The 13,068-nt window shown below is 36.5% G+C and overlaps 1 protein-coding gene across 1 annotated transcript in view; it reads right to left on the minus strand.

Annotated features, from left to right (window-relative positions):
• Window positions 1-13,068, minus strand: part of HNF4G (hepatocyte nuclear factor 4 gamma) — a 184,519-nt gene that overhangs the window by 65,512 nt on the left and 105,939 nt on the right. Inside the window, exon 6 of the mRNA XM_044066012.1 lies at window positions 10,570-10,657. Within this exon, the coding sequence (XP_043921947.1) occupies window positions 10,570-10,657 (88 nt within the window). The remainder of the gene's footprint in view (window positions 1-10,569; window positions 10,658-13,068) is intronic.

Genomic DNA, 13,068 nt, shown 5'->3' on the forward strand with positions numbered 1-13,068 from the left:
CTCTAAATGTCTGAATGATATTTAGCAGTTCTGTGCTGTATTTACTGATTTTTGTTTAATTTTTCACTGTTTTTCAGCTTGCATGTTTTAATGAAACACCATATGTTTAATACCATACTGTTCTTAGATAATTTTAACAATATTCTAATATTTCCTAACCTCCTTTGATACTGCAAATGCTGGTTTGAGTTTTTCAAAGTTCTCTAGCGTTTGCCAAAATATTTCTAAGTTTTTGTAAAGCTTTTCTGTGTTTGTAGAAGTTCTCCTACATTTATCTGATTGTCCTGACAGCTTAACTGTACAAAAGTCTTTCATCCATTCCAAAGACGTGTCTGGAGCATTTCTCCCCAGATTTCCACTGAAAATATGTTCTGTCCTAGTCAATAAATGTTAAATAAATAAAAATAAAATAAAAAAAAATCCTCCTTGTATAAAAGCCTTGCATTTTTTGTGAGACTGTCCTCATTTACTCAGAGCTTCCCTTTGTCAGGCTTGGACACCTGTGACTTCAAGATCTTTGGTTCATCTAAAACCATCTGTTGGCCTGCAGAGATGACATAAGCATTTTTTGAACATGCTTTAATTATCTCAGTGCTGTTTAACATTTCTGTGCTGCATTTATTGATTTGGTTGAATTCATTACTGTTTTTTCGCCAGCACTTGTTAAATAAATGTCACCTGTTTGTTATTATACTATTCTTAGATTATTTTAACAGTATTCTGATATTTCCTAACCTCTTCTGATACTGCAAAAGAAGTTATGAGTTTGACAAAGTTATCCTGAGTTTGCTAAAATATTTATAAGTTTTGCAAATGTTTTCTGTGTTTGTAGAAGTTCTCCTACATTTGCATACATATTTCTGTATTTGGGAACCTTCCTCAGGGTTTGTGAACTTATTTGCAAGGATTCCTGATACGGCAGGAATTCTGCCTTTTGTCGTAAAGCATTTGTTACTGCACTTGAACTCAAAACCAGTTCACTTTACATTAAGAGGGTTTTGTTAGGCACTCTGGTGGGATCAGAGGGTTGATTCAACCCATCCGAGTTGGGAACTGCTGGTGGAAGGCTGACTGTGTATTTACCTGATTATCTTGAGTCCTTAACTGTGTAAAAAAGTCTTTCATCCTGCTGGCATAAAAGTCTTGCATTTGCACATTGTGCGAACATGGTGACCCATGCCTTGTATGTTAAGCAAACATTTCTAGTTTAAAATCCTCTATTTGAAACAGTCTCCATATACTCCCACTGTTCATACTGGCTCAAAGAGCTGCTAATTTGCAAAGAGGGCAGCGCCACTGCAGGTAATCTAATAGTATACTACTAAACACTCTCACTTAGACCTTTAAGCAAATCTGCCCTACTCATTCCCATCTACTAAGGATCTGGTGTAATGGATAGCCACTTCCCTATCTTCTCTGTTTCTGGCCTGGTGGATATGGATATCCTGAGGCAATGTACTAACTGTTTCATTTTCACTGACAACCATTTCATTTTAGAACATACAAACATAGTGTGTGAGAGATGTAGATACACAATGTCATTAGAGGCAAAGCTCTCATATATACACACACAAAAGATGTAGACCAAGTTGTCAGTGTTACACCCAAACCATTCACTACCAACACTAAGGAACAAACACATAGACTCATATATGCAGAGGTACTCATTTGCAATCTATCCAAACCTCCAAGACCTCCTAAAAGCATCGCTCAGAGCACATTCAAAAAAAGACAGCACCTCACACAGCACGTAACTCTGAAAATAATTGTACCCTGGCATCCAAGCCTATAAGGCAACACACCACACAGCCAAACATTCTAATTATTAGGATTTCCACTGTAAGATATACTGATGTCCCCATTACCAATCTAAACAAGGAAAAGATCATAGTGAGCTGTCTGTCTGTAGCCAGGCTCCACTAGATCATGCATGCACTTAGGCCTTTAAACCACAGGTACCGGTATTACACAGTCATAGTAAATGACATAAGACATACCCCATTGGACTACATGAAGAGAGACATGATATAGCTCTCTGAATATGTGTCCCAAGCAAGTATGACTGTATCCTTGAGAAGCATCCTACCATCACCAATAATGATGCCACAGTGCCAGCAAAAAATGATTGACTTCAACTATTGGCTTAGTTTCTGGTGTCACAATAAGGGTATCTAAATTCTGTAAGCCTGGGGAGACATGATTGACAAACCGTGATGCTCTGCTAGAGATGGTTTGCACTTGTCACCACTTGGCTTCTGGATATTGGCAAAAATGTTATATATCCCCATAGTGCCTTTTTTAAGTTTTACCAAGTTGTTAAACCCTGCAACATAACCAAAATTACTCATGACTACATAAGATACTGCTGTGCACTGCAACAGTTTAAATAAAAAAAAAAATCTGCTCTCCCTAGAGGCACTCCTCAACCTGGAGAATGCAGAAATATGTGCTGTCACGGAAACATGGTTCAGGCCCATGGAAAGCACACCATCCATCAAAGGCCTTTCACACATTTTGATCCCCCTCAGCTCTGGATAAAACAGAGAAGAGGTGTGTCAGTGTTCATAAAGGACAAGTACACTGCTAGACTGGTCCAAGGAAATTACTCAGTTGAGCTGCTCCATGCCCAAGTAACTATAGGTGTGACCCTCTACCATATCCTTGCTAGTTACAGATCCCTAACATGAGACTGGAAAACCACAACTCCTACCTAAACCTACATGATTCTCTTAACATTCAGTCTAACACCATACTTATGGGTAACTTCAACTACTCCTCCATAAACTGGGAGACTTATACAATCCATAACTCACTTGCTCAGAGTTTTTTGAGCTTTATCAATGCAAACATCCTGGAGCAACTAGTTAGCTCCAAAAATAGAGGTAACAATATCCTAAACCAAGTATTCATGAACATGTGTAGATGCTTCTCCCTCCTATGCATTAACTCCTCCCTGGTAAGATCTGACCACAAAATGATCTCCTTTAGTATTAAAACTAACCTAGAATCCCCATCAAACTTCAGATCTGTTTAGAATTTTGTAAGGCCAATTACCTCAAACTAAGTGACAGCTTATTAAACTTCTAAGCCCCTCTAAATCCAGATGACACTGAGGCTTACTCTGAGCTGTACACAAAAGCATTGTGCACCCACATTTGTAGCTACATAGAAGAGGCAGTACTTGTATGAGTCAAACATATGATTACTGTTAAAAATAAACCACTCTGGTGGACCCATAGCATAAATAGGCTATTCAACGAAAAGAAATAAAAATCCTCTCCAAAGCCAAGAATGAGAAGACAAAGCAGTGCAAAAAGACACTCACCTGTCTAAACAAACACATTAGAGAGCTGGTGAAATCTGCCAAAGCAAACTATGAGGCAAAAATAGCCTCCCAGGTGAAAGATAACCATAAGACTTTTTTTTAATTATGTTCATAACTTTAGGGGAAACGTTCAGCAATCTGCCAAGTTAATCATTAACAGCAATGCTTACACCCAGCCTGAAACTTTAGCAAACTTGCTGGCTCTCAATTTCATTTCAACCCCCCCCCCATCACCTTGTACCTCACCCAAAGAAATACCTGTAAACCTCCCCTTACTGGTCATTATGAGGGAACAGGTCCTTACTGTGCTCAGAAAAGCCAAAAACACAGCCTCCATAGGTCCCAACAACATTTCAGGATGCTTCTTAAATAGCTTAAAATAGAATATATCAGGGCCACTAGAAACCCTCTTTAAGCAAAGCCTCTAGATGGGCTTTGTTCCAGAGGAATGGAGTACTGCAACAGTCATCCATCTACACAAGGTAGGCTCATCAACTGACCCAGGGAATTACAGACCCATTAGCTTGATCAGTCTTATCTGCAAGGCCATGAAGAGAATTATCATGGACATGATCAATAATGATATATCAACTCTCCAAGCATTAGACCAGACCCAGTTTGGCTTTGTCAAATGGAGGTCTTGCCTGATCAATCTGCTGTACTTCTTTGAGAAAATCAGCAGGGCCATGGATGAGTGTAAAATGGTACACAACACTTATCTAGACTTGGCCAAAGCTTTCAACACAATCCCCCACTCGTGGATCATAGATAAACTTACTGAGTTAGGCCTAAACCCCTATATCATCAGATGGATAGCAAACTGGATCACTGACAGGATACATGTTGTCTAGATAGGTGAATCCACCTTCATTAAGAAACCTGTTACTAGCAGTGTCTTAGAGGGCTCAGTGTCGGGATCCCTGCTGTTTGGTATATACTTCTCTGAAGTGAAGACCAATGAGGGAGCATCTAGCTCACAATGTTCACTGATGAGTGTAAGCTGGGAGCAATTATTGAATCCCCAAATGCTGTTGACATCCTACAAACAGGCTTCACAATGACAAACGACTGGTACCAAAACCATGGTCTGAGACTAAATACTAAACAATGCAGTAGCATACCCTTCGGTAAATCAGATATCCCTGCAAATTATAATTTTGACAGCACACTCCTAAAAGTAGACCCAGTGGTCAGGGAACTAGGAACACAAATAGTAACCTAAATTTTGACCGCTCGGTAGCTACAGTAGTGAGGAAATCCTTCTGTGTGGCTCAATTTATAAGTAAAGGCATGGCATCAAGATCAAAGAAAACCATAGTGCCATTGTATTCAGCTCTCATCAGGCCCATAATCAAATACAATGCTCCCTTCTACATGTAACTTACCAGGCACTTAACAACAACTGGAGTGGCCCAAGAGGTTTTTCACTAAAAAAATACAAAGCATAAGCCAAATGTCTAATGCAGACTGACTATCTCTTTACTCCATGTTATATCGTTTATTGAGAGTTGATTTATGCCTGAACTACATGGCATCCTCTGATCTAGCCAGGATGAAAACGTTAAATATTTGTAAGAAAAATTATTCAAGGGTTACACGTTCCATGCCCCTGAACCTTATTTCTGACTGTAGCAGAATTTGCTAGATAGACAGATTCGTATCCCAAAGGCTACCGAGTATATAGAATAAACTTCCCATCTTTGTAAAACAAAGTCTGTCTTACACGCTCTTCAAAAAAATTTTGATAAATGGATGGGATACCTTAAATTCACTCATGAGGTACTGCCTATGTCCTTTATGGATAGAGGTGGTCTGTAAAACCCAAAGACCCACTACTCTGATACTAACAAACACATAGATGGGGAATAAAGATATAATACTGTCATATTCTGAGCATTACAGGCTAGGCTTCTAAAGGCTTTTTTGCCATTAGCCTATTAATTATTTATGAACCTATGTAATTGCTACTTCTGCAGCATTTTAGCATCCCCTTCAATTTATCAACATACTAACCCATCTTTGGATACTAAGTTTAAACTGATTGTGTGATAAGTGTTACCTGATCACATGAAGTTTCATGTGAGGATTTGCAGAATATCTGTTAGAAATTTTCATTTTCCTGTCTTAGTAAGAATGACTAAGGTGGAAAATAACTATTCATACTTGATCCTGGATATCCAGCCATATCTTAGCCTGTGTCTGTATTTATTATTATTTATATTTGTTAAATAAGAATGTTTAGCTAAGAAATCCATTTTATTGGAATTACAGGAACAAAGGAACATTTTCAAACAACTTATTTAAGACATGTTATTGATTATCAATAAAACAAACATGACAAAGGGAAACATTAAGAGAAAAAAAATCAATAATCTAAACTACATAAGGAAAATAGCTGTTCCATAAAAGCTAATAGTTGGAAAACTCTTAACATCATAGTTTATTAGTAACATAACTTGGCATTGCATGAACATATTGCATATCTGTGTATTCGGGACACACATAAATGCATTTGCTGTGAATTAGTAAACATTAAGAGGCAAGAGCTAACATTCTGGGAGCACTGTTAAATATATTTGCTGCAAACTAGCGAATGCTGTGAGGCAATTTGATTTCGTACGTACAGTTGCAGTGAAATATTAGTCTAAATAAAGTATACAAAGACATTTCAATAAAGCACATGCATTTTTACAAGAATATTTACATATTAATAAGAACTGCCATGATTACACAGTTGACTTATTGTAAGAGATTAATAAAACTGGAGTTAGCAAGTTGTCAAAAACAGAAGCAGTTAGATTAAAGTGTTGTCCAGTAATGAAGTGACACCATAATTGCAATTCCATTTTTTAGTTTTTTTTTTCTTTTAGTTCATTACAGATGCTTTGATCTTAACCTTGGGTTAGAAAGGAGATGATACCAGAGATGCAGTTACTGTAGTACAGAGTTTGATTCCTCCAGCCCTCATTTATCTACTGTGTGACTTTAAGCAAGTAACTTAACCAGACATTGCTCCTAGGTCACCCCTGAAAAGGAACTGTTTATGCAGTGGGCACAACTGGTTAGGAAATGAGCATCATCATCATCATCATCATCATCATTATTATTATTATTATTATTATTATTATTATTATTAGGAGCTAATTCCAAATGTTCCCTAGATAAATTATTTAATATGCATTACCATATTTGTTCATAGCTAAGATGGCAGAAACATGCGTACCAACTAATAATACGAGGTCTCTAAGGCTCATAAGCCAGATACGGATGTTGAACAGGGAGCTGCACTCTGAGAAAACCTTGTGAGCTAATTTCAGCTGAATCGTTGACAGATGGCTGCAAAATTGCAGCCAATGAACCTGTTTCAGAGAGGCACAATGATTACTGTGACCTTATTGCCTAGCAATGAAGCTGTCATTTTTTTCAAGACAAACCAAAGAATGAAAAGATCACACAGACAAACTGCTGAATAAAAAAATGCAGGAAAAGTTAAACAAGCTACGGTCTTCACTATGTAACATCTTAAACCTCCTTAGCGGTGATCCATGGGGATATATGCAAATAACTACATAAGGACATACCACTGTTTCAGATATATAGCTTCTGAAGGCCCATGGCTTTTTACTTTTTAATTTTTAAGTCTATACGGGTACTTTAAGGCCAATAAAACCAATCTCCATTAGCAATATTTAGGTTTATATGTGAATACTAGGTTAACTGCCCTGAAGAGTTATTTTAAGCCTAGCCAATAACCTGAGGTCAGGATAAAACCCTGCACCTTCTGTCTATAAAGCAAAGACTTTAACTATTATGTCAAGCCCACCCTCTGGGTATTATAGTCTCGCAGTGGGCTTAGAGGATTAAGGAGCTGTTTCTTGTGGTCCAGTGATGCATGGTTCAATTCACTTAGCCTCCATTTCCTAGCTGTGTGACTCTAAGCAAGTCACCAGACAGCACTCCTGGGTGAGTCTAAAAAAGGTCCATGGAGATCAGTGCTCTACCTTGGAAAACAAATACAACTAAAATAAAACTCCACTGATAAATTACATTACATAAATTACTTCACTGTGTAATACCTTAGACCTTGTATAGTGGGGACTCACGGGATATATGCAAATAATCCCTTAAGAACATACCATTGTTTCACCCACATGGATTGGCCTGAATGTAGTCATAAAGACTTAAGAAGTAAAATGTTATGGGTATTCACAAGCCATGTTGCTGAAAAGGTGGTCTGAAGTCTTTGCTGTCATTCATTAATACATTTGCATTTTGCAGTTGTGTAAGCACCATCCAGTACTGCTATCACTACTGAATTAGTAGTGGCTAAAGAAAAGGAGATTTACCAAAATAAATATTTAAATTATATTAGTACTGAATAGCTCTCATAAATTAAAATAATGCAATTTAAGATTGACTACTGTCTGCCGAGACAAAACCGAATAATTATAGCAAGCAATATTATTGTTACTGTGACAAATATGCAACATTGGAAACAAGAGGACCTTGTCAGAATTCACTGGCAAACAATTACTTGTTAATTCTGTTTTGGAACAAGTGTATGGTGATAAATTTAAAATGATATGCAACAGACAAGTAAATAAAATTACAGTAAGTTTTACTTTTGAGCATGAAACCAGGAGGATATGTAGCAATTTTACTAACTTGGAGTTCTTTTCCCAGATCTACCTTGAAGAAAAGTGAACTGTGAGCTGCAAATGCTTGGGGACCTGAGTGCAAACACTGCAAACATATCCCAAAGGATAGTCAGCTTATTGTCACCAGTTACAGTCAGATGCCACACACAGGTAACTTCTGATACTCCATCCCTCCACAAGAATATTTCAGGATGTAAACTGGAGTGAAAGAAATACTTAGAACAGAAGCATCTTTAAATCCATGATGGATATTGATAAACTTTGGAATTCAGATTTCCGTAATCTTTGGATGGATCACAATGAGAGTGCTTTCATTCTAATTAGCACCACCCTCCACTCCAACAAACATACATAACCTGCACAAGTCTAATACAGCAAAGTATAGAGCATATATGATCAATAAAATATGCTGCACAAGCCAAATACAGCTAAGCATAGAGGATATATGATCAATAACATACTCTGCACAAGTGTAATACAGCTAAACATAGAACATATATGATCAATAGCATACCCTGCAGAAGTGTAATACAGCTAAACATAGAGCATATATGATCAATAACATACCCTACACAAGTCTAATACAGCTAAACATAGAGCATTTATGATCAATGACATACCCTGCATAAGTGTAATACAGCCAAACATAGAGCATATATAATCAATAACATACCCTGCACAAATGTAACACAGCCAAACATAGAGCATATATGATCAATAACATACCCTGCATAAGTGTAATACAGCCAAACATAGAGCATATATGATCAATAACATACCCTGCACAAGTATAATACAGCCAAACATAGAGCATATATGATCAATAACATACCCTGCACAAGTGTAATACAGCCAAACATAGAGCATATATGATCAATAACATACCCTGCACAAGTGTAATACAGCTAAACATAGGGCATATATAATCAATAACATACCCTGCACAAGTGTAATACAGCTAAACATAGAGCATATATGATCAATAACATACCCTGCACAAGTCTAATACAGCCAGACATAGAGCATATATGGTCAATAACATACCCTGCACAAGTCTAATACAGCTAACCTTAGAGCATATATGATCAATAACATACCCTGCACAAGTCTAATACAGCCAGACATAGAGCATATATGGTCAATAACATATCCTGCACAAGTGTAATACAGCTAAACATAGAACATATATGATCAAAAACATATGCTGCACAAGTGAAATACAGCCAGACATAGAGCATATATGATCAATAACATACCATGCACAAGTGTAATACAGCTAAACATAGAGCATATATGATCAATAACATATCCTACACAAGTCTAATACAGCTAAACATAGAGCATATATGATCAATAACATACCCTGCACAAGTGTAATACAGCTAAACATAGAGCATATATGATCAATAACATGCCCTGCACAAGTGTAATACAGCTAAACATTTAGCATATATGATCAATAACATACCCTGCACAAGTGTAATACAGCTAAACATAGAGCATATATGATCAATAACATACCCTGCAAAAGTGTAATACAGCTAAACATAGAGCATATATGTTCAATAGCATACCCTGCACAAGTCTAATACTGCTAAACATTTAGCATATATGATCAATAACCTGAATTCCTAGGAGACCCAATTACAGAATAAGATTTTGTCACTAAAAATATCTAGACTGTTTGGTTGCGCCATGTTTCCTACATGAGACAAGCTCTGATATGTCTTCTTTCACTAATAGAGTAGACTAATATGTAGCAGTGCTTTCATATACAACACATGAATGCAAATGCCAACACTGAAGTCTACATGCTCATATAAAACTTGTATTTCTTGCTCTCTGGGATGTTTTCCCAACCTTTTTCTCTTCTTTATTTCCACTTACTGTTACTATAAATAGCATAATAGAGACAGATAAAAGTGATAGAATCTTTGTAGTGCAGATATTAGCACTGTGGCCCCACAGTCCCTGCCTCTCCAGATTTATTCTTGGTTGGGGAGTCATTTGTTCACCTTAAGAAAGTTTCACTGGTAACTTCTAGTTTCACTCCTCATCCTTAGTGTATGCTACAGGTGAAGGGACATTCATATAGATTACCTTGCAATGTTTGTGCATATGTGTGTGTGTGTGTGTCTATCTGTCTGCTTGAATATGTGTGTGTGTGTGTGTGTGTGTGTGTGTGTGTGTGTGTATCTGTCTGCTTGGATATGTGTGTGTGTGTGTGTGTGTGTGTGTGTGTGTGTGTGTGTGTGTGTGTGTGTGTGTGTGTGTGTGTGTGTGTGTTTGTGTGCATGTGTGTATGTGTTTGTCTGCATGCTCGCATCCTGTGATGGACTGGCATCATGTCTCAGATTAGATTCTTTTCCATGCATTTAAAGTGTGCCATGATAGACTCCAGTCCATCTGAGGCCCTGAATTCGATGAAGAAAAGAATCAGAGAATGAATGTATTTCAGAATGATCAGTTATGAGCTATAGTGTGTTGTTGCACTATAGGAAAATGCATCTTGGCATGCAAGTAGAAATGTTAATGATTAATTGCAGAAAGCATCATCATAGTAACAAGTAATGTGAACGTGTTTACCTAGTAATAAAATGTCCTTGTAATCCATGGATCTCTTTGCAACTCCAAGAAGCAGGTGTTCTCCAGCATGTGCTCTCAGCAAAGCAACCTTAAATAATTATGATTAAGAGTGAAAAGTTAGGAAAGTATATTACAAAGCTTCATTTTCAGTTTGGAACATGTATGATTACAGAATGGCCACATGCCATACCAACTGTTAACTTGCATCATTTTAAAGGAAAGATTTTTAAAATGATTTCATGACAATCTGTCTAGATATTGTATGCAATGTGTTAAATCAGAATTATTCTTTGATGTTAAACTATATTTTGAAACATGAAGGAAGATGATATATTTTTCTGTTCTTTTTTTTCTTTAGTTTTCACTAATATATTGAACATTAAAATAATGTTTTTCCCTACATTTTCCGACATTTTCCCTACTGAATAGCATTCCTCCTATGACATAAGCAGCTCATTTTGATTTAACTTTTTGTTTTCCAAAATGTGACACATTTCCCTGTCTTTCAGTGAGTAAATGGAGAAAGATCCCATATTAAATCAGTTTATTGCATGATAACATTTTGTTCTCTTATTCACAGGGCATATAATTGAAGAACAATTGCTTGCCAAACATGAGGGTAGCTATCTTTTGAAAACACAGTTTGAGATTCACAAAATATTTTATACTGTACAACTTAATTATTTATTTTGAAGGGTAACACAAATGGTCCAGTGATAGTACAAAAAGGAAAATCAGTCACAAGATACATGTGGAAAGGAAAAGTTATACAAGAGCATGGAAGGAGCTCTTCATTAAAAGGTATTAATTCAAATTAATAAAATAAATTATGAGTATGTGACTAACCTTTTACATCAGAAAGAGTGGTTAAATAATAAATCAATGAGTCAATATGATGCTGGTTATTTTTCTCTCAAAAATATAGGTAAGTTCAATAAAAGTGACATAAGTTGAATATACTCATCATATAAATAAAATAAAATGTTCTCATTAGAGGATTAATAAACTAATAAACCTAAAAAAAAAAAAAAAAAAAAAAAAACAGGAAAAACATTTTTTTTAGTTATACAGGAAACATCCCTCATGTAGGAATGATACTTAACTAAACAGAACTGACAACACTTACATTCATTATTTTAACAAGAAAAATCAAAGTTTAAGACTAAGTTAATGAATGAATTAGATCATTCAAAATTATATTAGTTAATTTACCAAGTCAAAGCATCACATTTTTGCTTTGTTAATTAATTAATACAGAAATAACAACTAAGCCAAAAAGAGTGACTAATAACTATAAATATTTATATTCTAACCAGATATTACAAAGTCCAAACATTCCTTCCTTCCCTCTCTCTCTAGTAGGGTACAAGGGAGTTACAAGGTTTACTGGAAACACCCCTAAACCATACACACAACATGCTCAGCCAATAGGCAGTCTGGGTCCACTGAATCCACCCACCAATTATTTAGAACAAACTGTGTACCATCTCTGTCCTTGTGCTTTAAGCTCACTGGAAACATCCATAAACCATACACACAACATGCTCAGCCAATAGGCAGTCTGGGTCCACTGAATCCACCCACCAATTAGTTAGAACAAACTGTGTACCATCTCTGTCCTTGCGCTTTAAGCTCACTGGAAACATCCCTACACCATACACACAGCAGGCTCATCCAATGGGCAGTCTGAGTCCTCTTAATCCACCCACCAATTATTTAGGACAAACTGTATACTACCTCTGCCCTTGCATTTTAAGTAAGTGTTATGGGCATCCAGTCATCTGTGTGTATTTTTGCCTGAATAGTGACTAGTCTGAAGACAATTCAGTCTCCTAGTTTCTAAGAAATAGCCTTATAGTCTGTAAACCCTTTTCCACTGACATCCTGCTGTTCAGCTTTAAATGTCTACCTCCTAACAGAACACTGGCATTTACTCATACTGCTCTTACTCAAACTATTTCTTTCTCTTATATTTTCTTCACTTCTTCTAGAATTGCTATTCCCATTATTTATATTCTCCTGTATTTATTTAGTGGAACTGCATGCCTTCAAGGAAGTCATCCTTGGTCTGCCCTCTACCTTTCTTGTATCTCCTTGCCTGAGATAGTGATTAAACAACGTTCAGCTCAGTTCAGCAAGTATATGTGCAGTCAACACTGACTCAGTGTACACAACTGTCTCTTTAGTGTGTTTTTGTTTTGCTATAAAAATGTCCCTGCAAGCAAATAGATATATATGTAACAGTGAAGTCTGCAGTTTGAACATCAGTCTGTGGGATATATATTTATATAAATTATAAATATTATGGCAGCCTAAAGCAAAGAACTTTGTGCTCTATAGTAGCTCCATTATCTTAGATCACAAAAGTTCCATTGGCACTTTCTCCTTTAACTGTGCTCAATTCATTTTTTTAGCAGTCCACTGTCTCCCTTCCTTAAGTTTATTTTTATTCTTGTGTAACCACTGAGTTCTGAGCCAATAATTTTCCACAGCTGCACT

The sequence above is a fragment of the Protopterus annectens genome, chromosome 3.part0 (assembly GCF_019279795.1).
Source record: "Protopterus annectens isolate FY-2018-M chromosome 3.part0, PAN1.0, whole genome shotgun sequence".
Classification (NCBI taxonomy): Eukaryota; Metazoa; Chordata; order Ceratodontiformes; family Protopteridae; genus Protopterus; species Protopterus annectens.